The 24,180-nt window shown below is 47.4% G+C and overlaps 1 protein-coding gene across 1 annotated transcript in view; it reads right to left on the minus strand.

The window, feature by feature from the left end:
• Positions 1 to 24,180, minus strand: part of DICER1 (dicer 1, ribonuclease III) — a 521,797-nt gene that overhangs the window by 313,456 nt on the left and 184,161 nt on the right. Inside the window, exon 11 of the mRNA XM_086937733.1 lies at positions 12,077 to 12,319. Within this exon, the coding sequence (XP_086793859.1) occupies positions 12,077 to 12,319 (243 nt within the window). The remainder of the gene's footprint in view (positions 1 to 12,076; positions 12,320 to 24,180) is intronic.

Below are 24,180 nucleotides of genomic sequence, written 5' to 3' on the forward strand. Positions count from 1 at the left end.
CTGGCTGCAGCTGAGCCTGCGCGTCCGACGCGCCCAGATCTACCCGGGGGGTGGACGACTCCTCAAGTAACCGAAACAAAGACTTCCCTCACACCTCCGGCCCCCTTCCGAGGAACTGGTTTCCATCACACCTCTGAAATATCCCTGGGGGCTGGTTTCGATCACACCTTGGGCCTCCTAGTGAGCAGGCTGCAGGCCCTGATGGGCGTCTGGGATTCCCTGGGCGCATGGTCCAAAGCATCAAAGAACCAACCGCCCAGACGATCAGGCACCTGGCCCTCGGACCTCCGGCCTCCTGCCTCTGAGGGTCCGGACATCAAAGAGCGTGATGACTATAAGACAGCCTGCCTTCCATCTAAGCGGCAGTTGTATCTTGGACAAAAAAGCCCTGCTGATCTGATCGCGGCTAACTTTGAGGAGAACAGACTCTGACCCGCCGAGCCCTGCTGACGTCGTCGCGGCTCATCCTAGAACCTACGGAATGGAACCATCGGAAGCCCTGCTGACGCTGTTGCGGCTCCCCCTCGAAGAGACTTGAACTATCGGAGCCCTGCTGACGCTGTCGCGGCTCCCTCTCGAAGCACGAGACCTGACCATCGGAGCCCTGCTGACGCTGTCGCGGCTCCATCGGCTTACGAGTACGACGGAGTACTCCGGACCAAGCCCTGCTGACCTTGTCGCGGCTTGACGAACTCTCTGGTCCGACTGGACCCTTGACGCTACCCTCACGACCAACTGGTACCCGAAGTGAGTAGGACAGCAAGTCACCTCGCCAGCCCCCGTACCCCCCAGTTCGAGGATTGAGAACTGTGCGCAGGGTGCGTGGCGTGCCCACTGACCTCCTGAGACTATCCCGCTTCCCCGACCCCTCCTTACGAGACCTTTGCGATCCCACGATCGCTGTATATTGCTCCCTACTTTTTCTTGATAAAGTCTTTCTTGATAAAGAATCACGGTGTGGTGTCCGTTCATAAGTGTGGTGTGTCGACAGTGTGTACGATCAGTCCTCCCCGGCGGGGACTCCCCCTCGATAAGACTCGGCAGTAATTGTGGGAGAGGAGGTTCCAGGCGGTTAGGAGAGTCCTCTTGACCCCTGGGGTCACCGCCTTCCAACAGGCGGTTTGATTTCTAATAATGTTGAACAGTTCTCTATGTCTGTTTTTTGGCGCTAGTGAGTTGTAGACAACAGAATGATGCTTTCTCGGAAAAGATGTATTTTTTGTAAGAGGATCTCGCAGTTCTAAGGAGGGCAAGATGGGATGGGGGGGTGAAACTAAGTTGGGATTGGAGTTTATGTTCCAGTGTGCCAGGTGGGGTTTGTTCAAAATTTCTGGTTACAATTGTAGCTTCTGGTGGTCAGAACAGTCAATGGGGATGATGTTCGATAGGGATGTAAGATCTGGGTTGGAGATGATTGAGTTTAGGATAGCTCCTTTGGCGTGGGGAGGGGAGAGGCAAAATTGCTTGAGGTTGCTAATCTCAAGGAGATTATTGATGAGGTTGATTGCCGGGTCATCAGGTTTGTTCCAGTGGAGGTTAAAATCTCCTAGGAAGAGGTTTTTGGAGCTAGAAAGTAACGATTTAGTTAGGAGGTCAGAGAATTCTTCTGCAAAGGGAAGGGATTCACCATGGGGGTGATAGATGTTATTCAGTCGTATTGGGGGGAGCATTTCGTTTTGATTTTGGGGCATAAGTAATCGAAGGTTGAGTAGTCCGTGTTATCGTGTTATTAATAGGTGAGAGTTGTAGTTCTTTAAAAATGATCGCTACGCCACCCCCTATTTTTTAAGGTCGTGTCTTCTGAGGATTGAGTAGCCAGGGGGGTCAGAAGGTCGATGATGGGTGTTGAATGGTCTTTGAGCCAGGTTTCCGTGAGGAAGGCGATGTCGGTAACTTCATTAAGAATGGTTTCTGAGATTTCTGTTGCATGTCGGACAGCTGAACGGCAGTTCACAAGCATGCAGCTAAGGGGTTTGAGGTTGGCTATGGGGGGGGGGGGGGGGAGTAATTGAATACTGGTGAGTTGGTAGGGTTCGGGGGGAGCTAGGAGGCTAAGGGATTCTGCTGGTCCCCAAAATAACAGGGATTTTGGAGTGAGAGGGGGGAGATTATTTAGGTGGGGGGTCATTAAGGTAGGTGAGGCAGAGGTCAGAGAGGTCAGGGATGGAGTAGGTGTTAGATGTTCTATGAGAGCGGGTGAGGAGTGGCGTTGTTAACCCATGTTTGGGATCTAAGTGTTTGAGGGTTAGCACATGGGGGAAGGGGCCATGAGGGGAGGGCTTTGGGTTTGTAGGATTTGAACCGATTGAAATCTCTTCTGAGATTGCGGCTGCAACATTTGATGTAGATAACTATTCTACTATATTACAGGACCTACAACAGACCTGTGACAGTTGTGGCAAACCAGTTCTAATGCATGTCAACTGCATTTTCCTAACGCAACAGGCGGTTTCACACAAACTAGACCTGATCCCCGTTACCAACATTGGTACTCTGTCACCACATATTTGGTGGGAAAATTGTGCCAACAAAGATTGGAACACTCCACTTTGTCGTCGGTGAAACAACACCTGTCTCTCTTGTCGAGCTACATCAATTTGGCTGATTTTATCTTGGGTCCAAAACTCCCAGATCAAAGAGATTCATCTATGCGGCTTATAATGAATTATGGAAACTTTCGTAGATGGAAGCAGCGTTCCGTCTAGGCCAAATTGACAAGGCAAATTTGAAAAAACTTCTTGTAGTAGTCGACAATAGCATAAATACACTGTCTTACCGCATTTACACTTTAGATAATATTGTTTAATCTGTTATTGATATTGTTCAAAGTGATGTATCTGTGTTATATCATGGTCAAAATCAATTACGAGCTTTGAGGCAATTTTCATGGATGTTACAGACTCAAAACGGAAAAAGTGCCTCTGAAGAAGGGACAAAGCCCCGAAATGCATAGGGTTGGAATCTCAGATTCACAAATCAACTTATCATTGGATTGATGTATAAATTGTATTATGAAAATGAGATTTATGATTATGGTTTTTATATTCTCAAAGTAAAATATTTGTTTAAATGAAATACGCATAAAGTTGCATTAAATTTGAATGTATCATACAAACCAATTGCGTCACAGTTTTTGCATGTTAGAGTCCTAGTTGCCCAGATGGAGCTAGGCCACTTGTTAATGTAGTTTGATATATATGATCAGTAGGCATAGTTCTAACATTGCACACATATCAGGTTAAACTCAGGTTAACGGTCTAAACGGAGTGCGCTTTACACCCACTCTCATTAACATTGCTAAGTTAGCATGAGCTCTGCTGCCATGATGCTGCTTTTGCGCACGCTACTACATGACTTTATTTTGCATGAGAACCGCCTGCTTTCTGCATTCTCTGCCTGTTCCTGGAGTTTAATCTGAACACGGTGTGCAAGGTTGATAAACAATGCCCCTTGTTATTCTGTTCTCGTCAGTCCCTAGCCCATAGACAAAACATGCTAAAACAGTTGCGGCTGCTGGAAACTCGTGCTTTGATATTATGGGGATGCATGTTGGCTTAACACACACTTGGAAAGGGACCTTTCCAGGGACAAGAGTTATGCTGTTCCTATGATGCAAAAATACCATCGAGGCACTAAGGTATGGGGTCTGCTCACAAAGCCCAGAGATCTTCCTTTATATAAAAGAACTCATCCTTACCAAGGGGAGGATGGTTAGGTCTTCTAGTCCTTTTTCTTCTGTCTGCATACAATGACATCCCCCTTTATAATTTATGGTCTTGCGACAATGCTAACTGTTCTAGGTCTATGCGTTTTGCTGCTGGTAGTGACCCGTATACTGCATTATAGAGCACTATAGGTCAAATAAACAATTTGAACTATAACAGTGATTATGTCAATTCTCATCATAGACAGTTACAAGTGAGTGAGCTAAAGGGTACGTCTTGCCACTGTGATTCCTGACAGAGTCAGGAGGGTTGTGTTCTGGGTTGTCTAATCATTTGTAGCTTTCTGATTATGTAAGAGAGCGAATGAGACTCTATAGCTAGTCGGTTTTGGGAACTGAGGGGTAGGAAGGCTCAGCCCCTACACACCGAGGTCCTGTTTGTCTGCACATAGTTCTGTCCCTATATGTAAACAACACGGACCCCCTGATATGGATCGTACTCCTGGGTCAGGGTAAATAATGTCTGTAAAGTAACGCCATAGTTCTGTCCCTGCAACAGATTGGTTCAAGCCCCTCTGGGGAACAGCACCAGAACTGATTGAGAACGTTACTGGAACATTTCTCTACTTAACTGGCTGTCGAACCTTACTTTGAACACCTAAGAAGGAGGATGTCATTAAGCGAGATCTTAAAGTTGCAATTCATCTGAATAAAAAAAGCTTTTAATGGCAGTGTCTGTTTCAGGCAAGACTCGATTAAAGAGAAAAACAAAGCGGAAACTCAACGGACAATGGCGACAATGGAGACATGTCGCTTCTCAAGGTAGCTAGCCGTATCAGAGTAGGTCTCAACTTAGTCCAAGGACGGCGTGAATGTGAGAAAGAGAAATATAACTATGGTTAGCATTCTAGAGGTTTGTCCACACCACCAGAGAAACAGTATAAATAAGCAGTGACCGAAGGCAAATCTGTGCTGCAAAATACAGAATTAAATTACCTCCACAAACATCTGTATATATTTGGCAGATGACTAAAAAGGTTGAGTAACATCAAATCCAATTTTCTTAAGTTAAAAGAAAATCCTTACCCATAGGATGAAAAGAAATAAACAGGGTAGGGGACATTGATCTACATTGTGGTACTCCTGCAGCCTTATAAAGTGACTGACAAATTCATCATAATGCAGGAGCTGCCCATAACACCCAATTTCCCCTCAGCTGTCAACTTTTAACAGTAAAATTTAGAAAGTCTCTGAGCACACTTCCCCGATGAAGCTCCTTTTAAATTCCAATTTGAATAGTCTATAATACAGATGAAGTATGGGGTTTCCCTGCGTCCCTCAGAAACCAGGTTAATTAAAACATAAGAAAAACAATAGTTCGATCAGAAAGCTCAGAGAAATTAAGATCACTAATAGTTAGTATAACATATAAGCATATCAACTATTTTAAAATCATGTAATCAATACATATACACCAAACAATTTGCAAACAGATGTTGAGTTCATAAAATTTTACAGTTTGTGTAGTAATTAAAAATACCAACACAGCTCAATAATATGTTCAATGTGCATTGTTTAGAAAAGTGTTTGTGCAAGGGAGTGTGTGCAAGAGTGGTGGAAAACAGAAAGGGTTACAAATCAAATAAATGTTTCATTACATATACAGTCATGTCCACAGCAATCTTAATGTATTTGGGCTACAGAATTTAAAAATTCCATTCATTTTATTGTAGCCTCCACATGTGGTACAGACAAATAGATAAAGAACAAAATTCTTTGGTCGGCGCACAGGCTTTTAAGTGATCAATTTGTACTCTGGCAAGGGACATTGCAAGACCTACTCACATCAGTGAATCAACTTAATGAGATAAACGATCGTATTCAGTTCACCCACACCATAGACAACAAAACCATAGCATATCTAGATGTTCAACTCACAAGGAAAGGAGACAAGATTGACACTACCTTATACAAAAAAACAACAGATCGAAATAATCTCCTCCACTACAGAAGTTTTCACCAAACATCACTCAAGAACAATCTTCCCACATCGCAGCTATACAGAGTGAAAAGAATAGTATCTGAAGAACAAGAACTGGAAGTACAATTGAAAAACATGATCGCAAGGTTTGAGGACAGAGAATATCCTAAACCAATCCTGGATAAAGCATTAGAAAAATGCATCACCAAGACTAGAAAAGATCTTCTACAACCAACAATAAAAGATGAATCATCTAAAACAGTGATAATATTCAAATTTTCGACCATGAGCTACCAATACAAAAAAAATCACCAAAACATACTGGCCACTGCTCACTAATGAACCAGATTTCCAAAAATTCATTGCTCAACAACCCACATTTGGGAATAACCGAAGTAAAAATATACAAGACATTTTAAAACACACTGGAGGCATTGAGACACCTAAACACAAGGGGACAATACCTTGCTATAATTACAGTTGTTGCAATAATATAATAAGGGGTGATACCATGACACACCCTATGAGAGGGACTCCGATCAAACTAAAGACTACAGCAACTTGTGACACACAAAATGTTATATACTATCTGAAATGTCCATGCAGACTCATATGTGGGAAAAACGAGCAGGAAAATTGAAGTGTGAATATCTGAACATAAGAGCAATATCGGAACCAACAACTTGAGATCCAGTGTTGCTACTCACTTTAACGAAAGACACCACAATATCAGCCAACTAAAGTTTGCAATATTGGAAGCTATTGTTAAAATCCCGGGCAGAGACATGAATCGAACATTATTTCAACGAGAAAATCATTGGATATATTTTTTGAATGCAATGAAACCGAATGGGCTCAATGACCGAGTAGAATTCTCTTGCTACCTATAACTTGATAAATAGACAGTATGGCTTAAGGCGTGACCACAGTATAATAACCTTATTCAGTTATTCCTTTTTATTGGTTTTGTCATTGTATTCTCACATGTTCATCATCATTATTTTTCATCTACGTTGGTATCCCCAGATTCAGTAATACAGGGTAATTCACCTAGAAAATGTTTGTTTGCACTTTCTTTCACTTTCCCATCATATCTTTAAGATTCTTCTATATATTAACGTTTTACAAATTTCCTTCACTGCAATATGGCAATTAATCACATTTCTTTCCTTCATCTATTTCCACCCTTTCCGTAATGCACGATTTTCACCATTCCAAGATGGCGATCACTCTGAGTGTCCACAGCCAGTCCTATTTTTACCTCCAAACACACTCGCATCGTTTGAATCGCCGGTTCGCATTTTGAACTCGGCATGAACACAGAAGAACTCAACTCTTTATTCCAAGATTAGAAGGTAGGAGATTCCGCACGAGCACGCGTCTCACTTGTTTCACTAATGATAGATCGTGGCGCACAATTCTTTCCATTTTCTCGAACACGAACTAATGGGCATCTTTATTTTCGTTTATCACTTCAAAACTTGATGCTATATACAAAGAATAGTCAGATTGGTTTTTAGAACAACAACACATGGGTGATGGAGTTCACAATCTGAACCCTTTAACATCTTATCTAGCCATTAAGCAACAACTTTATTTATGCTTTGATTCTGAAAAGATCTCGCTTCTCAATAACAATATGAGATAGAATGTCTTTCTATTTTATGCTTTAACTTTGTATGGATGATGTAAATATGTTTACCTACATACTTAGTAGGAAGTTATCCTCATACTGTGATTATGTAATCTTTGTTGTTTAGATTCCCCTGATGAAGTGCACCCTGTGCACGAAATGCATTGGGAACATCTCATAAAAATCGTGAACATGAAGTAACGTGAATAATGTTGAAAAGAAGTTAACTTTGAAGCTAATGACAACAATTACCTTCAACCATATAAACACTTTGAAAAGTGCACCTTGACTGGTTTAAATATTTGAACAAACTTTGAACGCATTATAGCGAACTATAAGCTGTGCCCAGAGGGTCATCCTCTACACAGTGGATGCTTCAAATTTTTGTAAAGACAAATAGTACATCAGCGTTTCGCCCCAAACATGTGTTTACTCTAAAAAATCTAAACTGAGGCTTAGTCAGGACAAGCACTCGAATGTGGGATTCACGGAATAAATAATGCAGCAAGGGGAGACATTCACAACTAAACAACACAGGAGAAAAAGTTCCCTTAAGGTGTTCAATTGTATATCCGCTCAGCAAGACATCCTTCACCATTATTTGTAAGGGGCTACAAACGGGAGCCAATAATCTGGACAGAGTCTCCTTGATAAGTGGTGTTTACAACAGTGCACAGGATGAAGTGACACTGGTGAAGTGCATCCACACCATATTTTACGTGATTTGTGTCTGTCCAACTGACTGCTCAGCTACTAGATATGTTGATATTTTATACTAACTACCATTATGATTAGTAATTTATTATTATTATTATTATTATTCCGAGTTTTGTATAGCGCCTGGTTACCAATAGGCATCCCAGCGCTTATCAGAACATAACAGTGCTAATAGGAAACAGGGATTAAACGGAGAACAAAAACGTTTTTAAAAGTTTACGGAACCTGAGAAGACTAGCTTCGGAGCGCAGTTGTAGGGGCAATGAGTTCCACAAGGAGGCCACATTGATTGAAAACCTTCTGCCACCGGTTCTTGCCTTTTTCACCCTGCCAACCTGAAGGAGGTGTTGGTGGTCAGAGCGAAGGGAGCGAGAGGCCTTGTAGGACTGGACCATCTCCTCCAGAATAGGTGGACCTACCCCGTGCAAAACTTTGTGGGCGATGCAGAGTGACTTGAATTTCACCCTGTCCCTCACCGGGAGCCAGTGCAGAGCCCTTAACGCCGGGCGGGCAGATTGACGCCTAGGAAGACCTGTCAAAAGCCTGGCAGCCGCGTTCTGCACTTGCTGCAGTCTGTTCAGGGTAGATTCGGGTGCGCCCAGGAATAGCACATTGCTGAAATCCAGCCGCGAGATGATAAGTCCCTGGATGAGAAGCCTACGAGTGGCCACTGGGAGCAAGGGCAGAATCTTCTGGGCTGAGCGGAGCAGGCCAAAGCACACGCCAGCAGTCTTTTTGGCGTGGGTTTTGAACGATAGGTCCTGCTCCAGCCAAACCCCCAAGCTCTTGATCTCTTGCTTAGGGGAGGGCATCGGTCCCAGACAGTCTGGCCAGCTGTTAGGGGACAAAGATGGAGAGGAGTTCCCCAGCAGCATCAGTTCCGTTTTGGAGCCATTTAACTTTAGGGCTGAGCTGCACATCCACGTGTAGATCTTTTCAAGACACGTGTGCAGCCGGTCGGGATGGAACGCCGACTGGGACAGGCCTACCACCAGCTGAGTATCATCAGCGTAACTGATGATTTTAATACCCAGCGGCCGTACCACATTCTCCAGGGGGGCCATGTAAACGTTGAATAAGGTAGGGCTCAATGAAGAGCCCTGTGGCACACCGCACTGGAGAGGGGTAGAGGATGATTTTTCCTGGCCTTCCCACACCTCAAATGTACGACCTTCCAGGAAGGAGGCGAACCATTTGAGGGCCAAACCCGTGACCCCCACCACCGACAGCCGTTGGAGAAGCACCTGGTGGTCCACGGTGTCAAAAGCAGCGCTGAGGTCCAGGAGGATCACTGCCACTGATCCCCCCGAATCCAGCATGCTCCTCGCATTCTCCACGACCGCCAGCAGGGCGGTGTCGGTCCCCTGACCGGGGCGAAAGCCCGTTTGGGAGTCGCCAAGGAGGGAATTGGCTTCCAAGAAGTTGGAAAGACGGCTATTTACCAGCTTCTCAGCCACCTTACTGATACCCGGCAGCAAAGAGATAGGCCGAAAGTTGGCGAGGTCGGCGGGATCGAGGTTAGGCTTTTTCAAAAGAGCCTTAACCACCGCCCCTTTCCAACTGGGGGGGAACTACCCCATGGGCAAGAGACAGGTTTATTAAGTCCGTCACAGGGCCGACGATAGTGGATGACACCTGTTTAAGATATTTAATAGGTGCTGGGTCTTTCCGGGAGCCGCTCTTCATAGATCTCAGCACCGACAAGACTTCCTCCTTAGTGACTGGACCGAGGGAGGCCAGCTCCACCAATTGTGGCTCAAGTTGAGAGCTGGGATTGTCCTCCCAAGAGGAGACCTCACCTAACCGGGGAAGGGAAGCCAATATGTTGTCGATTTTGCTTTTAAAGTACGAGGCCAGTTCTGTACATTTTTTGCGAGGGTCCTCGTGAACAACCTGAGGATCGGGGGCATTGAGTAGCTCCTTAATGGCCCTGAATGACTCTTTGGAGGAGTTGGCCGCAGAGCCAATACGCTCTTCAAAGAATCCTGATTTTGCCACCCGAATAGCGGATTTATACCTGCTCAGGGCCGCACGGTATTCTATACGACTCGTCTCACTCCAGTCTCTCCTCCAGGACCGCTCTAGCCTCTTGCATCCTTTCCTCATAGTTCTTAATTCTGATGAGTACCAAGGTGCCGAGCCCACTCTCTTCCCCCTCGAAAGTTGTTTCTTTTTGGGTAGGAGAGTGTCCAGAGAATCCACGAGCCAGGTATGGAAGTTCTCGTCGGCGACTATTGGGTTAGCTCCCTGAGAGGGCTGTGTGGCCTCCAAGTGTGCCGCCCAGGTGTCAACTGGGAGCCTCGACCAGGCTCTCTCCAGGGTATGAACCCGTGGGACCACCGCAGCTCGGCTGTCGAAATGCCATAACGCGGACACCAGGTAATGGTCTGTCCAAGGTAGGGCAAGAGCCGGAGATGGAGTAAAATGGTCCAGATTGGAGAGTAAGGGGTCAAGCAGGTGGCCCTTCTCATGGGTCGCGCCCGAGTTGGCCAAATTGATTCCAAAAGATTTGAAATCATCGAGCAAGTCGACTCCTATGGTATTAGCGGGGTCCTCAAGATGGATATTAAAATCTCCGAGAACAACAAAATTGGCAGTTGAAGAGGCAAGAAGTGCAGTAATTTCCAAGAGGGAGTTAGGGAAACTACCCATGGGTCCGGGAGGGCGATAGATCAACAAGCCTGTCGGAGACACAGTAGGTGACAGCCGAAGGGAGAACTGTAGGCTCTCACAGTCAGCCACCCCTCCATTCTGGATCTTACAGGCGAGCGTGTCTCTGTAGAGAACTGCAGTTCCTCCTCCCCTCCCTTTAGGTCTTTCAAGGTGGAGTATATGAAAGCCTGGGGGGAGTGCTCTGACCATGTCAGGGCCAGAGCTGGGGGAGAGCCAGGTCTCAGTGAGAAACAGCACATCGAGCTCGTGGTCTAGAATAAGTGAATTGATTTCAATGGCATGGCTCGGCAAGGACCGGCAGTTTAGCAAAGCCATGGAGAGAACGGATTTCACAGCCACTGAATTGTGGCCGGAAGAGCAAGCTCTGCAAGGTAAGAATGGAATGGTCCCCATCTGTGCAAAGCTACAACTAGTAGGGTGGGGCGGACGTAAGGCGATGAGAGCGTCTCTTCCATATTGGAGCCTGTTGGAGAAAGGCATCAGTGGGTGGGGCATGGTGGCGGGCCCTGGGCCCGCCTGGGCACGGATGGGCGCAGACGGGCAGGACTCTGGCACGACTCCGGCGCAGGTCCGGCGCGTCCGCTGATCGCGTCCGCTGCGCGGAGCCAATAGTGCCTGTTTTTATAGCGCTTCTCTATGGCCTCCCCAACCCAGCCTGACCCAAGATGGCCGCCAAAACCGGCGCCCGGCCCTCGGCGTCAACACTCAGCCGAGGGTGGGACCGGAGCTGCAGGAAGGGGGGAAAGATGAATTTTAAAGCGCTGCTGAGCGCTGGGGGGTCTCTACACACTACAACAGGCTAAATAGTGCAATTAACAAGCACAAATGTCGAGCGCTTAAAATCACGAAAATGCAATTAAAATAGAAAGAAAAGCAAGAGACCTCCCGGCTTCCGCCTCAGGAGGGGAAAGGTGTAAGCAGAGGTCTGATATTACCGCTTTCAAGGTAGCTGGCGCCTTTTATAGCGCTTTTATAGCGCTTCTCTATGGCCTCCCCAACCCAGCCAGACTTTTATCAGAAGGAGCCATTGTTTTGCTTATGTTGGAATTATTTATAAGGAGAGAAAACATGCAACATTTAAAGTAATGCTATATATAGATATATAAAAAAAAAACATTGGCACAGTTATTCTACCTTTATGAACATTAATGAAGATGCAAAGTTAGACATATTTTCCATGGATTCAAATGCATACACTTACAATAAAAATACAATTCACACATCATGACAGATTGTTTATGTAATCTTAAATATATTTTTGGGGCGCATAGAATAGATCTTAATTACCAAACTCAGAGTATTCATTACATTGACTTTAGTACATAATCTCTGGAATAACACCTGTAAACTAAAGGTTGCCCAACTATCTAAATCTCGGTCCAAGATGCAGCGATATGCAAATAAGTACCTTTTCAATTGCTTTGTATGTTTTTAGGTCATCTTCGAAGTCTTTAATTTTGTCTGAATCTGCTAACATGATGTAATTAGAGATTGGTGCTCTTGCCCTTCCCTTGGATTGCACATAGGAACGATATTCCGCTGGTAAATCAAAACGAACTACTAAATTGCACTTTGGAATGTCAACACCCTCTTCCACAATACTTGTCGCAATCAGTAGGTTGGTTTCATGAGCACGAAACTTCCTTAGCACCTGTAAAAACAATGAGAAATGTAAAAATGGTTATCTAATATCTTGATAAGATAAGCACACAATAAATCAGTTCCAAACCAATAAATTCACTTCTCCGGTATTGGAAGCTTTCATAGATTCACATGCTTCAACAGTCACAATAGTCAAATTAAGAATCACCAATATCTTAATGTAGAAAGAAGCAATATTAGGACAGGGCAGGCACATCAATGTTTGTTTAGTAGCAAGTCAACTCAATTGAGACTGCTTAAACATCAGCCAATGAGTTGAATACGCGCAACACTTCATTACCAGTAGAGGCCATTGTAGCCCAGATTTCACAGCACAAGCGTGAATGTATAATAGCAACAAGTGAATTTTGGGCCAGATGGGAGGGAGTGTTAGACGTAAATATACAAATGAAAAAATGTTCCTTACCTTGTTTATAGATTTCTGTGTTGTTGATTCACATGCATTGAAAATGACTGTCATCTACTGTTGGGAGTGGACAGCAACATCTGGCAAATAGATTGGTCTCATCTACCTGATTGGGCTGTTTTGGTGGCTTGTCTTTATGAACATACCATAACATCCACCTTTACTGGGGGGAATTAACTTGCTGATGTGCTAAGGAGGTCTACACTGTGAGGTAGACAGAGAAGGGCCCAGGGAGAGGTGAATGACACCCTTCATGGCCGATCCAGGACAATTAGGATTACTTGGGCAAGTCTTCCTCAAAATGTGAGAAATCGAGCATATGTGAGAAAAAGGGTAATGTACAATATCGGGTTTTCTGGAGACAAGAGACATCTGATCTCCAATTCCTCTAGATGGCCTTCCCAGCCTAGGATGGAGGCATCGATGAACAGTGTTGTAACTGGAGGGAGAGGGGGAAACTACTTTCCTTAAGTGTGGTTGCTTTCCACACTCTACCATCGTAGATCCAATGTGGTGTGAATACAGCTCTGGAGATATCAGCTGTATTGGAACCACTGCCTACGGAGGGCCATCTGTGCCAGCGTGCATGGGTGACAAAGCAGATGCAGCTGAAAGACCATCTGGACTGGATTATTCGCTCCACTTCGAAACATTAAACTCATAATCTGAATATCTTGAATCCTCTAGGAGAAGGGAAGGCTCGACTTTATGTCGAAAACCAGTACTGTTCCTATGAACAGGATATGGCCATAAGACACTGGATGAGATTTGTACTCGTTAATTGAAAAGTACAGGTTGAAAAACAATATGCTTGTGGCCTGCAAATGGAATGACACCCTCTAAGGAGAGCTTGCTTTGATTAGCCAGTCGCCCAGGAAAGGTAACACGGAGACGCCAGCCTGCCTGAAATGGACAGCAATCACCGCCATCACATGTGGAAAGGCCAGAAGAGTGGAATTGAGACCAAACAGAAGGAACATACACGGGAAATGCTCAGACCCACTTGTGAAGCGCAGATAGTTCCGTTGTGACTGCAGGATAGGATAATGAAGGTAGACATCCTGCAGATTGACAGACAGACACAATCCAGTATTTTGCTTCCAGCACATGCACAACCTGAGCAGTGGCGATTGGTGAATCACGAAAATGTTGTGTCGATATAGTTAAAATTAAATAATATACAAATACACATTTACATTATAAAATGAAAAAAAAATGTCACTTACCTTTTTAGCCTGCAGCACATCCTGGCTGTTCTACAGCAGGCTTCTGACTCCTAAAGCCAGCTCCCTATTCCTCCAGAGCGAGGTCTCGCAGCTCCTTATCGAAGCCAGACACTGCTCTCGTGCTGCATGAGAGAAATGTCTGAATTGGCTGGAGCAGGCTACTTCAGCGCTAAGAAGAGCACTGAAGGGCTGTGCCTGCTTTCCAACCCGACTTTCTATTTATTTATTTATTTATTTAGAAGCTTATAAAGCACACGGCTACCCCCAACGGGGATGTCCCGACGCTATGGACAGAGGGCAGCGGAAAGGTCAGGCGCGGCTAGAAGTTGGAAAACAAGGAGTAGTATCTGTCCTGTAACTCCAGTTCTGTAGTAGGGGTATCTCTGTTATAGTCATAATCTAGTGAATAGTCCCGCCCATGTGCGTGGACCCCGGAGCAATCAAAAATAATCTCTTAAAGTGTCGAAAAATGCAGAACTGCACCGACACTTAAGAGAGAATTTAAAGACATATAATGCAGCCTACAAACCGGCTACACTGTCCAGTACTTCAACTAGAAATTCCACCAAAAATCCACAAACAGCAAAGCCTGTCCAGATTTCCCTTGCCTTCAGCAAAAACCCTCTGGAATGATAGAGAGGAAGACATGGACAGAAAAGCCCCATAGGCTACCATTATGTGGCTCAAAACAGGATACTGTGCCTTTAAGAGAACTTTCGAGAACTTCACAGTATCCCAGAATGCACTGCAGGTCCCTTTTACTTTCAGTTCTTTTTGAAGGCGTAACACGCCAGACCTGTAGCATTCCGTACATAAATATCTCTCCACCGGGGAGGAGGGCGGGCGCTTATGACTATAATAGAGATACCCCTACTACAGAACTGGAGTTACAGGACAAACTACTCCTTCTGTAGTAGGGGATCTCTGTGTATAGTCATAATCTAGTGAATAGAATGGCAAGCCCATCCCCACACCAAAGCGGCGGTGGAGAAAAGAAACCAACACCACTATTGTGCGAACGAATTCCGCAGCGAAACCTGTCCAACCTGAGCATCTGCCCTGGCATCAGTGTCCAGACAGTAATGCTTAGCAGAGGTATGAACCGACTTCCAAATGGCGGCCTTGCAAATTTCTGCAATAGGAACATTACGGAGCAAAGCCATCGTGGCAGCTATGCCCCTGGTGGAATGAGCCTTAGGTTTACCTCCTAAGGTCTTATTAGCTTTCTGGTAACACAATTGTATGCAGGACACAATCCACCTAGAGATGGACTGCTTAGAGGTCGCAAGACCCGTCCTGACTGATCCATAATTGATGAACAATTGGTCTGACCTACGAATATCTTTGGTCTTATCCAGATAAAATTTCAACACCCTCCTAACATCCAGGGAATGCAAGGACCTTTCCGCTGAAGATGAAGGATTCTGAAAAAACGTACGCAAAGTTATAGTCTGGTTGACATGAAAATCAGAAATAACCTTGGGAAGAAATTTAGGGTGAGTACGCATAACAACCTTAGCAGCATGAAATACAGTATAAGGTTCTTGGCAACCCAACGCCTGAATTTCACTCACCCTGCGGGCCGATGTAATGGCCACGAGGAACGCCGCCTTCCAGGACAGGTGCTGCAACGAAGCCTTATGAATGGGTTCAAAAGGCTCCTTCATCAATCTGGACAGCACCACATTCAATTCCCATGAAGGCGAAGGAAGCCTGACAGGAGGGAACACTTTCTTCAAGCCTTCCCAAAAATCTTTGATCACAGGGATCTGGAAGAAGGAAGTCTGTGAAGGGCTTTTCCTGTAGGCAGTCAATGCAGCAAGATGAACCTTAATAGAATGAACATTAAGGCCAGACCGTGCCAAATGTAGAAGATAAGGAAGGATGACATCTTCCTTGCACGTCGTAGGGTCAAAGTTCTTGGACACACACCAGACACAAAACCTCTTCCACTTGTAAGCATAAGATGTCCGGGTGGAAGGTCGCTTGGACTCCTTCAGTATGTCCATGCAATCTTCGGGCAGATTCAAATGGCCATATTGCACTATCTCAGGAGCCATGCCGCCAAACTCAAGGACGAGAGGTTGGGGTGCAATATCTGCCCCCCCGAACTTCGTGAGAAGGTCCGGCCGCACGGCAGCGGTATGTGCAGAAGGAGAGACCGGTGTAGAAGGTCCGTGAACCACCACTGCCTGGGCCATTCCGGGGCAATCAGGATCATCCGTGCCCTGGACCGGGACAGCTTGATGAGCACCGCTGGAATCAGGGAAATGGGCGGAAAAGCGTAAACAAAGCTGTTCGACCAGTTGATCCAGAGTGCATTCCCCAGCGTCCCTTGCTGGTAGTACCTGGAGGCGAAGTCTCGGCATTTGCTGTTTTCGGCGGTGGCGAACAGATCTACGTCTGGAGTCCCCCACCTTTCGAAGACTTCTCCTAGTACGTCGTCGTTTATGACCCATTCGTGGTTTTCCTAAATCAGTCTGCTCAGTGCGTCTGCCTGAACATTCTCCACACCTGGTAGATGGGTAGCCGTTATCGCCAATCCTCTGGCCAGAAGCCAGTGCCACATCGTCTGCGCCTCCCGAGACAGGGTGCGCGATCTCGACCCTCCCCTGCTTGTTGAGGTAATACATCGTGGTCGTATTGTCCGTCTCTACAAGCAGAGAGTTGGTCTGGAAGGATGGATGAAAGGCCTTCAGCGCCAAGTGAACAGCTCTGAGTTCCAGGAAATTGATGTGATACGTGGACTCCATCTGAGACCACGTTCCTTGAATCTGTAAGTCTCCCGAATGTGCTCCCCAGCCGTGGAGAGAAGCATCAGTCACGATAGTCTGAGTAGGAATGTCCTTGTGGAAGGGAACCCCTCTGAGGAGATTCTCCGCTGAATACCACCACTTCAGAGACTGAAGAGCATGCAGAGACAGTCGTATCTTCTCTTCCCAAGATCCTTTCCTCTGGTCCCATTGGTCCTCCAAGCACTCCTGCAGAGGTCTCATGTGTAGTCATGCATGAGGAGTGAGGAAGATACAAGAGGCCATCAACCCCAGTAGGGAAGACACCGTCCTCACTGTTGTAGAAGGAGCGGTCATAAGAGCCTGAGCCTTCCGAAGGATCGATAGCCGTCGCTCCTCCGAAGGAGACACGCTTGCTGACAGCGTATTGATGGTGGCTCCCAAGTACTGAATGCACTGGACCGGGATCGGGACAGACTTGGACATGTTGATGTGCAACCCCAACTTGTTCAAGAGAACGCACGTCTTCTGGAAGTCTGCTTGAGCTTCCGAGAAGGAGGAGGCCTTGATCAACCAATCGTCCAGGTACGGGTAGACAAACACCTTGTTCTTCCTGAGGTGTGCCGCTACCACTGCCATGCACTTCGAGAATGTTCTGGGCGCAGATTTCAGCCCGAATGGCAGCACTGTGTATTGATAATGGTTGGTGCCAACTTGAAATCGCAGAAACTTCCTGTGTTTGTACGCGATGGGCACGTGGAAGTACGCAACCTGTAGGTCTATGGCACAAAGCCAGTCCCCCAGTTGCAACTGAGGAAAAATCTGATGCAACGACAGCATGCGAAACTCTGCGAATGCACTTGTTTGCCTGCCGCAAGTCCAGAATGGGCCTGAACTCGTTCTTGTCCTTCTTGCGAAGCAGGAAGAACCGGGAGTACAGACCTCTTCCTCTTTGAGACAGAGGTACGTCTTCTATAGCCCTTTTCCTTAACAGGATATCGGCCTCCACCTGGAGCTCGCGCAGTTGATACTGCGAGCTGACCGGAGGGATCGCTGGAGGAGGGCTGATGAACCGAAGACTGTATCCATTGCAAACAATATTCAGCACCCACTTGTCCTGAGTAATTTTTCTCCAATCTGCCAGAAAAAATTGAACGCTTCCCCCCACCGGAGCGGGTAACGGATGAAGGGGAAGTAACCGCTCAGGGTCGAGACCCGACTGGGCCCTTGTTTGCGGTAGAGGACTGCTGTCCCCCTCTACCCTTCTGTCGTTTCTGGAAGGGTCTCCGGAACTGCTGCTGTTGCTGCTGCTGCTGTCCCGAAGACTGCCCCCGTCCTCTTCCTTGTGCGCCGTAGCGCCTCTGGAAAGGCCTGAAGGATTTCTTCTCTTTGGGCTTCTCCAAGCCCACAGCCGTAAGGGTCTCCGCCTCCGTCTTCATGCGGGCCATCTCATCATCTGCGTGTTTTCCGAACAAAGTATCCCCGGAAAAAGGCAGGTTGGCCACCCGCTGCTGGGCCTCCGGCTTGAGTGACGTGAGCCGGAGCCAGGCATGTTGTCGCTGATTGATTCCATGGCAGTAACCATGGGCAGCCAACAAGGAGCCATCCGCAGCTGCGCTGATGACCTGATTGGACACCAGCATCCCTTCCTTGAGGATCTCCTGAAAGTCCTCCCTCTTGTCTCTTGGTAGCAGTTCCACGAACTGTTGCAGGGAGTCCCACAGAGCCTGGTCATAACGTCCCAGCAGAGCTGTATCACTGGACCCCTTCATGGCTGTGGAAGCGGTCCCACACGCCTTCCGTCCAGCTGAGTCAATCCATCTACTCTCTTTATCTGGAGGCACGGTGGAGGACGGGGAGGTAGAGTGTAGCTTCCTGGCCGCCGTCACTATCACCGAATCTAGTACCGGATCAACTCTCAGAAAGGCAGGGTCCGAATCCGGGGCCCTGTACTTCATTAGAAGTCGGGATGGAGCAGCCTTCACCACAGCCGGTGTGAGGAACAGCTCCTCTGCGGGTTCCTTCAATCCAGGTACTAGCGGAAGCAAAGGGCGAGACAGATGCCTCTTGTGGAGTGTCTCAAATATCACTGAAGTTGAAGGTGTAGGAGCCGTCACAGCGATACCAACTTCGCAGCGCCCCTCAGGAGGACCTCCTGGAAAGTGGCAATGTCATCCACTGGAGAAACCCTGGTCTCTGGGGTGTCCGACAAGGTCGGGGAGTAGGAACGGGTCCTGGAAGAGTCCGTTCGGGACCTCGACCCCCGCCTCCTATGGCGACGCCTTGATCTGGTGTAGGATCTATGACGACTCCTCGATCTTCCTCTCCGTCCGGAGAGTGAACGCGACCTCCTCGGCCGAGGGCGGTAAACCGGGTCCACCGGAGCGGGTGACTTGGGCTTGGATGGAGCCTTCGGTTTAGGCGTACCCTTGGGAGGTGTAGGAATAACAGGCAGCGAAGTAGACCTCGGTGGAAATGGAGGCGGCTTCACTGGCAACCCTGGTCCAGGGTGCGGCGGAGGCAACGGAGGAGGAGTAGGGGTCCTCGGAGGGAGTTCCCACGGTAACGGAGGAGGGGGAGTCACCTTCCCCGACGGGGTATACACCTCAGAGTACACCGAGCCCAGGGATCCTCCACCTCTACCAGCCTGGGAAGTTGGCGAACTTCCCACAGCGTCAGGCCTCTGTCCACCTCTCTTTGACGTCGAGGAACGGCGACCAGACGTTGAGCGCCTCTTCTTCGGCGACGAACGCTTTCGCCTCGACTGCGATCTTCTACGCCTCGACGGCGACCTTCTGCGCCTCGACGGCGATCGTCGGCGCCTCGACGGCGATCGACGACGCCTCGACGTCGTTCTTCGGCGCCTCGACGGCTACCGTCTGCACGGCGATCTTCCATGCCTCGACGGCGATCTTCCATGCCTAGACGACGATCTTCCATGCCTAGACGGCGATCTTCCATGCCTTGACGGCGATCTTCCATGCCTCGACGGCGATCTTCCATGCCTCGACGGCGATCTTCCATGCCTCGACGGCGATCTTCCATGCCTCGACGGCGATCAGGGTTTCGACGGCGACCTGGGCCTCGACGTCGACCCGTGCTTCGACGGCGACCTGTGCCTCGACGGCGATCTTGACGACGAGGACTCCCTCGACGACAAGAACTCCCTCGACGCCGAACGCCTCCTCTTCGCCGACGGCGAACGGCGGTGTCGCCTCGACGGCGAGCGCCGACGCCGGGCCTGTCGACGTCAAAAGCTCGACGCCGACGAAGAAACAGTCACCGGGGACTTCGAAGGTCTAGTAACATCCCTCGACACCGACGACGGGGAGCAGACCGTAGTCATCCCTCTCGACGCCGTAGTGGGCGCAAAGGACCCAGGCGGAGAATGGTGGCGTTTGCTGGCCTTCCTGCCCCTGGGGAGCCCCCCAGAGGCCTCAGCATGGGCAGAAGAAGCCCCTCCAGACCCACCTTGTGCCTTCAATCTTCTTTCCTCGAAGCCCTGAAGTCTGATCTTCTTCCTGTCCTTCAGGGTCCTGCCAGAGTAGCCTTGACATATCACACACTCCTCAGGGATATGTGAAGAAGGAAGGCAGAGGATACACACCTCATGGGGATCCGATTTGGCCTTCTTCCTGGAGCACTCCGGGCATTTATCGAATAAAGCAGGCATATTCGACAAAAAACTGAGTGCAAGAACTAAGGAGAAAGGCACCAAAGTACAATAAAGCACTTAACTTGAGTAAAAGCAGTGAAACAATCACCAAAAACCCTAAAAAGGGAGAGCTCAATGCTCTAGGGTCCTGCTAGCAGGAGCCAGAAAAAAGAACTGAAAGTAAAAGGGACCTGCAGTGCATTCTGGGATACTGTGAAGTTCTGGAAAGTTCTCTTAAAGGCACAGTATCCTGTTTTGAGCCACATAATGGCAGTCTATGGGGCTTGTCTGTCCATGTCTTCCTCTCTATCATTCCAGAGGGTTTTTGCTGAAAGCAATGGAAATCTGGAGAGGCTTTGCTGTTTGTGGATTTTTAGTGGAATTTCTAGTTGAAGTACTGGACAGTGTAGCCTGTTTGTAGGCTGCATTATATGTCTTTAAATTCTCTCTTAAGTGTCTGTGCAGTTCTGCATTTTTTTGACACTTTAAGAGATTATTTTTGATTGCTCCGGGGTCCACGCACATGGGCGGGACTATTCACTAGATTATGACTATGCACAGAGATCCCCTACTACAGAACCAGGTTTTCAGTTTACTTCGGAACAATGTTTCAGATGTGGTCAGCCGTAGGCCCAGTGGAAGGCTGTTTCACAATTTTGGCAGTCAGCGCAGCAAAGACTCTAACCCCCCGTTCTAGAACGGCGAAAGCGGGGAGAGCGGAGGAGGCAAAGATGATTAGATCTGAGATTTCGGGTAGACTGAACGGGCTTTTAGCCTGCCTCTGAGATAGGCCGGGCCAAGGCCGTTAAGGGCCCTAAAGGCCAGGACCAAGGATTTAAATTGGATGCGGTAGGTAACTGGCAACCAGTGCAGTTTCATCAAATATGGGGAGATTGAGTGGCGATAAGGGATGTTGCATATCAGCCTAGCTGCGGCATTCTGCACAGTCTGAATCCGCATAATCAAATATGCTGGGGCTCCAGCATACATGCTATTGGAATAATCTAGGTGTGAAGTGATTAGAGCATGTGTGACGGTCCTGCGCGAGTCCAGGGGAAGAAAAGGTAGAATCTTCCCAATCATACAGAGTTTACCATAGCAGGCTGAGGTGACCTTATTAATTTGAGTCTTACAGGACAGTTCATTGTCAAATTGAAAGCGCAGGTTACGAGCTGATTTGACTGGTACCGGAGGGGGGTTAAGCTCCGATGGCCACCAAAATAGAGAAGGAGGTGGAGCACTCGGTCTTATCAGTATTAAGCTTAAGGGTGTTGGAAGTCATCCAAGAGGAGATGTTGGTAAGGCAGCGTCTAAAGTTGGCCAAGCTGCCATCACGGTGATCTCTAAAGGAAAACACAAGCTGAGTGTCATCAGCATTAGAGATCACTCTAACCCCCCAGGATTTGACTACTTCAGCCAAAGGAGCGAGATAGACATTAAAAAAGAGGGGGCTCAGTGCCGAGCCCTGCGGGACACCGCAGAGAAGAGGTTTTTCCTCTGAGACAAAAGGGCAGAGGAAGACCTGCTGTGATCTACCCATCAGAAAAGATCTGAACCAGGCCAAAGGAGTACCCCGTATCCCAAGATTGAACAGTCCATCTAATAAAATAGCATGAGAAACGGTATCAAAAGCCGCAGACAGGTCGAGGAGCACCAACATGGCCTCCTCGCCTGCATCCACGCATTCACGAATGGTCTCAGTCACTTCAAGTAGTGCGGTCTCCGTGCTAAAGCCCGGTCTAAAACCGGACTGAGAGTCATGGAGAATTTGTCTAGTTTCAAGATTGTCGGCTAACTGCTCTTGCACAACTTTCTCAAGTATTTTAGCTGGCTTAGGGAGGAGCAAAATAGGACGATAATTTCTGAACACTGAGGGGTTGGCGTCAACCTTCTTCAAGATGGGAATCAGCATACCCTGCTTCCATGAGGTAGGGAACTGACCTGAGAGTAACTATGTATTCCAGATTGAGAGTAAAGGGCCAGTCACAAGAGGGGCGAGAGTGCTCATTACCGGGGCAGGAGCAGGGTCCAGTGGTGACCCCGATTTACACCGCCGCAGCATTGTCAGAGCAGTTTCCGTCGATAGACCTTTAAATGATACAAACGCCTCTTCCTGAGAGGCATTTGGGTCTGGCGGAGGGATTGCACAAGCCTGATTAAATGAGGTAGCGATATTAGTGATTTTATAATGAAAAAAATTTGAGAGACCGTCACTGAGGATTTGACATGGGGGGGGGGGGGGGGGCAATGGGGTGTGAAATCGGACAGGCCAGGGCTGGAGGATTAGAAAATTCTTTAATGATTTTGAACAGAGTTTTTGAGGAGTTTTCAGCCGCATTGATTTTGTCGACAAGATATTCCCTCATAGTGGCACGCTTGAGTTTGTAAAAGTTTTTTAGGGCAGCTCTATAAGTAGCCTTAGCCACGGTATCATACGTTAGTCGCTGTGTTCCAATTTTTTACATTTGCTCCTTTCATCGCGTAATGCCGTGGAGAACCAGGGAGCTGAAGGCTTTGATCTTAAGGAGGATAGGGGTTGCATTGGGGCGATGAGGTCGATAGAGGAGGAAAGACAGGTGTTAAAATTGGAAACGTCAGCGTTCAGATCATTGGAGGACTGCCCGATCAGATTAAGAAAGATGGGTTCTAAGGCATCGCAGGTGGCCTTGTGACATTTTCTGCCCAGGTCCCTGGCTTTGGATGAAGTATCCGATGGCTGGAACACAGTCAACCGGAATGGGATCAAGTAATGGTTAGACAAGGTAAGGGGTAAAGGAGGAAGGGTATTGAGGACAGAATGATTAGAAAATAAGATCGAGGGTGTGGTCAGCTTGATGTGTATGGCCCTGTACCTGCCGGAAAAGGTTTAGGCCGTGCAGAGTATCCAGGAGATATCTAGCCCTCGTGCATGCAGCAACATCTACATGAAGGTTGAAGTCTCCTAGGATAAAAAAAAATGGGGATGCTTCAGTGAGAGGTCCGCAATCGTAGCGAGGAGTTCTGTAAGCGAGGAGCGCGACACGCCAGGGGGGTTGTATACCAAGACACCTGCTAGAATGAGGGAGGAGGCATCCGAGATAGTGAAATACATCGCTTCAATGGAACAGAGGTTGGTAAGTTACCTGAATGTAATCTTCCAATGGGATCATAAAATAACGGCGATACCACCTCCCACCTTTGTACCCGAGCAATTTATCCCAACAAAGCGATAGTCTGGGGGAGTTGCCAGATTAATATCAGGGTTGGAAGAATCTTTGTTCCATGTTTCTGTCAAGAACAAGAGATCCCAGGCGTGGGTAGAAAGAGAGCCAGATATCACCGGCATGGCGAGGAAGAGATCTGTAACTAAGCAGGCCAGATTTGATGGACTCCGGGGAACTAGAAGACATTCTGCGCTATAATGAACATGAAGTCCAGCCGGACTTCAAAATTTATTTGATACTGAAATGAGTAAAAATAAACAAACAACAGTAAAGCAGTGGGACACAGTCATGTATCCACAAGGCTAGACAAACAATTCACAATACAAATAATTAGGAATTTTCAGGCAATTGAAAAGTGAAGGAGCAAAAAATTAGAATCAATTTGCTTCACATATGTAGAAAAAACATGATTTTGGCACAAAGTTGTGAACTGGTGTTTAGACTACATAAACTGTCGACGGCGTTTCGATCCAGTTACAATTACGGATCATCATCAGGACATTCAATGCTTTGCCTTAATTTAAAAGCCTGTACTTACAAGGAGAAACAAGGGGACACATAGAATGATGATTAGCAAGCTGTGTTACTCACAAAAGCAAAAGCAGTCAGGTGACCATACCATGCTTAA

Source organism: Lissotriton vulgaris, chromosome 9 (assembly GCF_964263255.1).
Source record: "Lissotriton vulgaris chromosome 9, aLisVul1.2, whole genome shotgun sequence".
NCBI lineage: Eukaryota > Metazoa > Chordata > Amphibia > Caudata > Salamandridae > Lissotriton > Lissotriton vulgaris.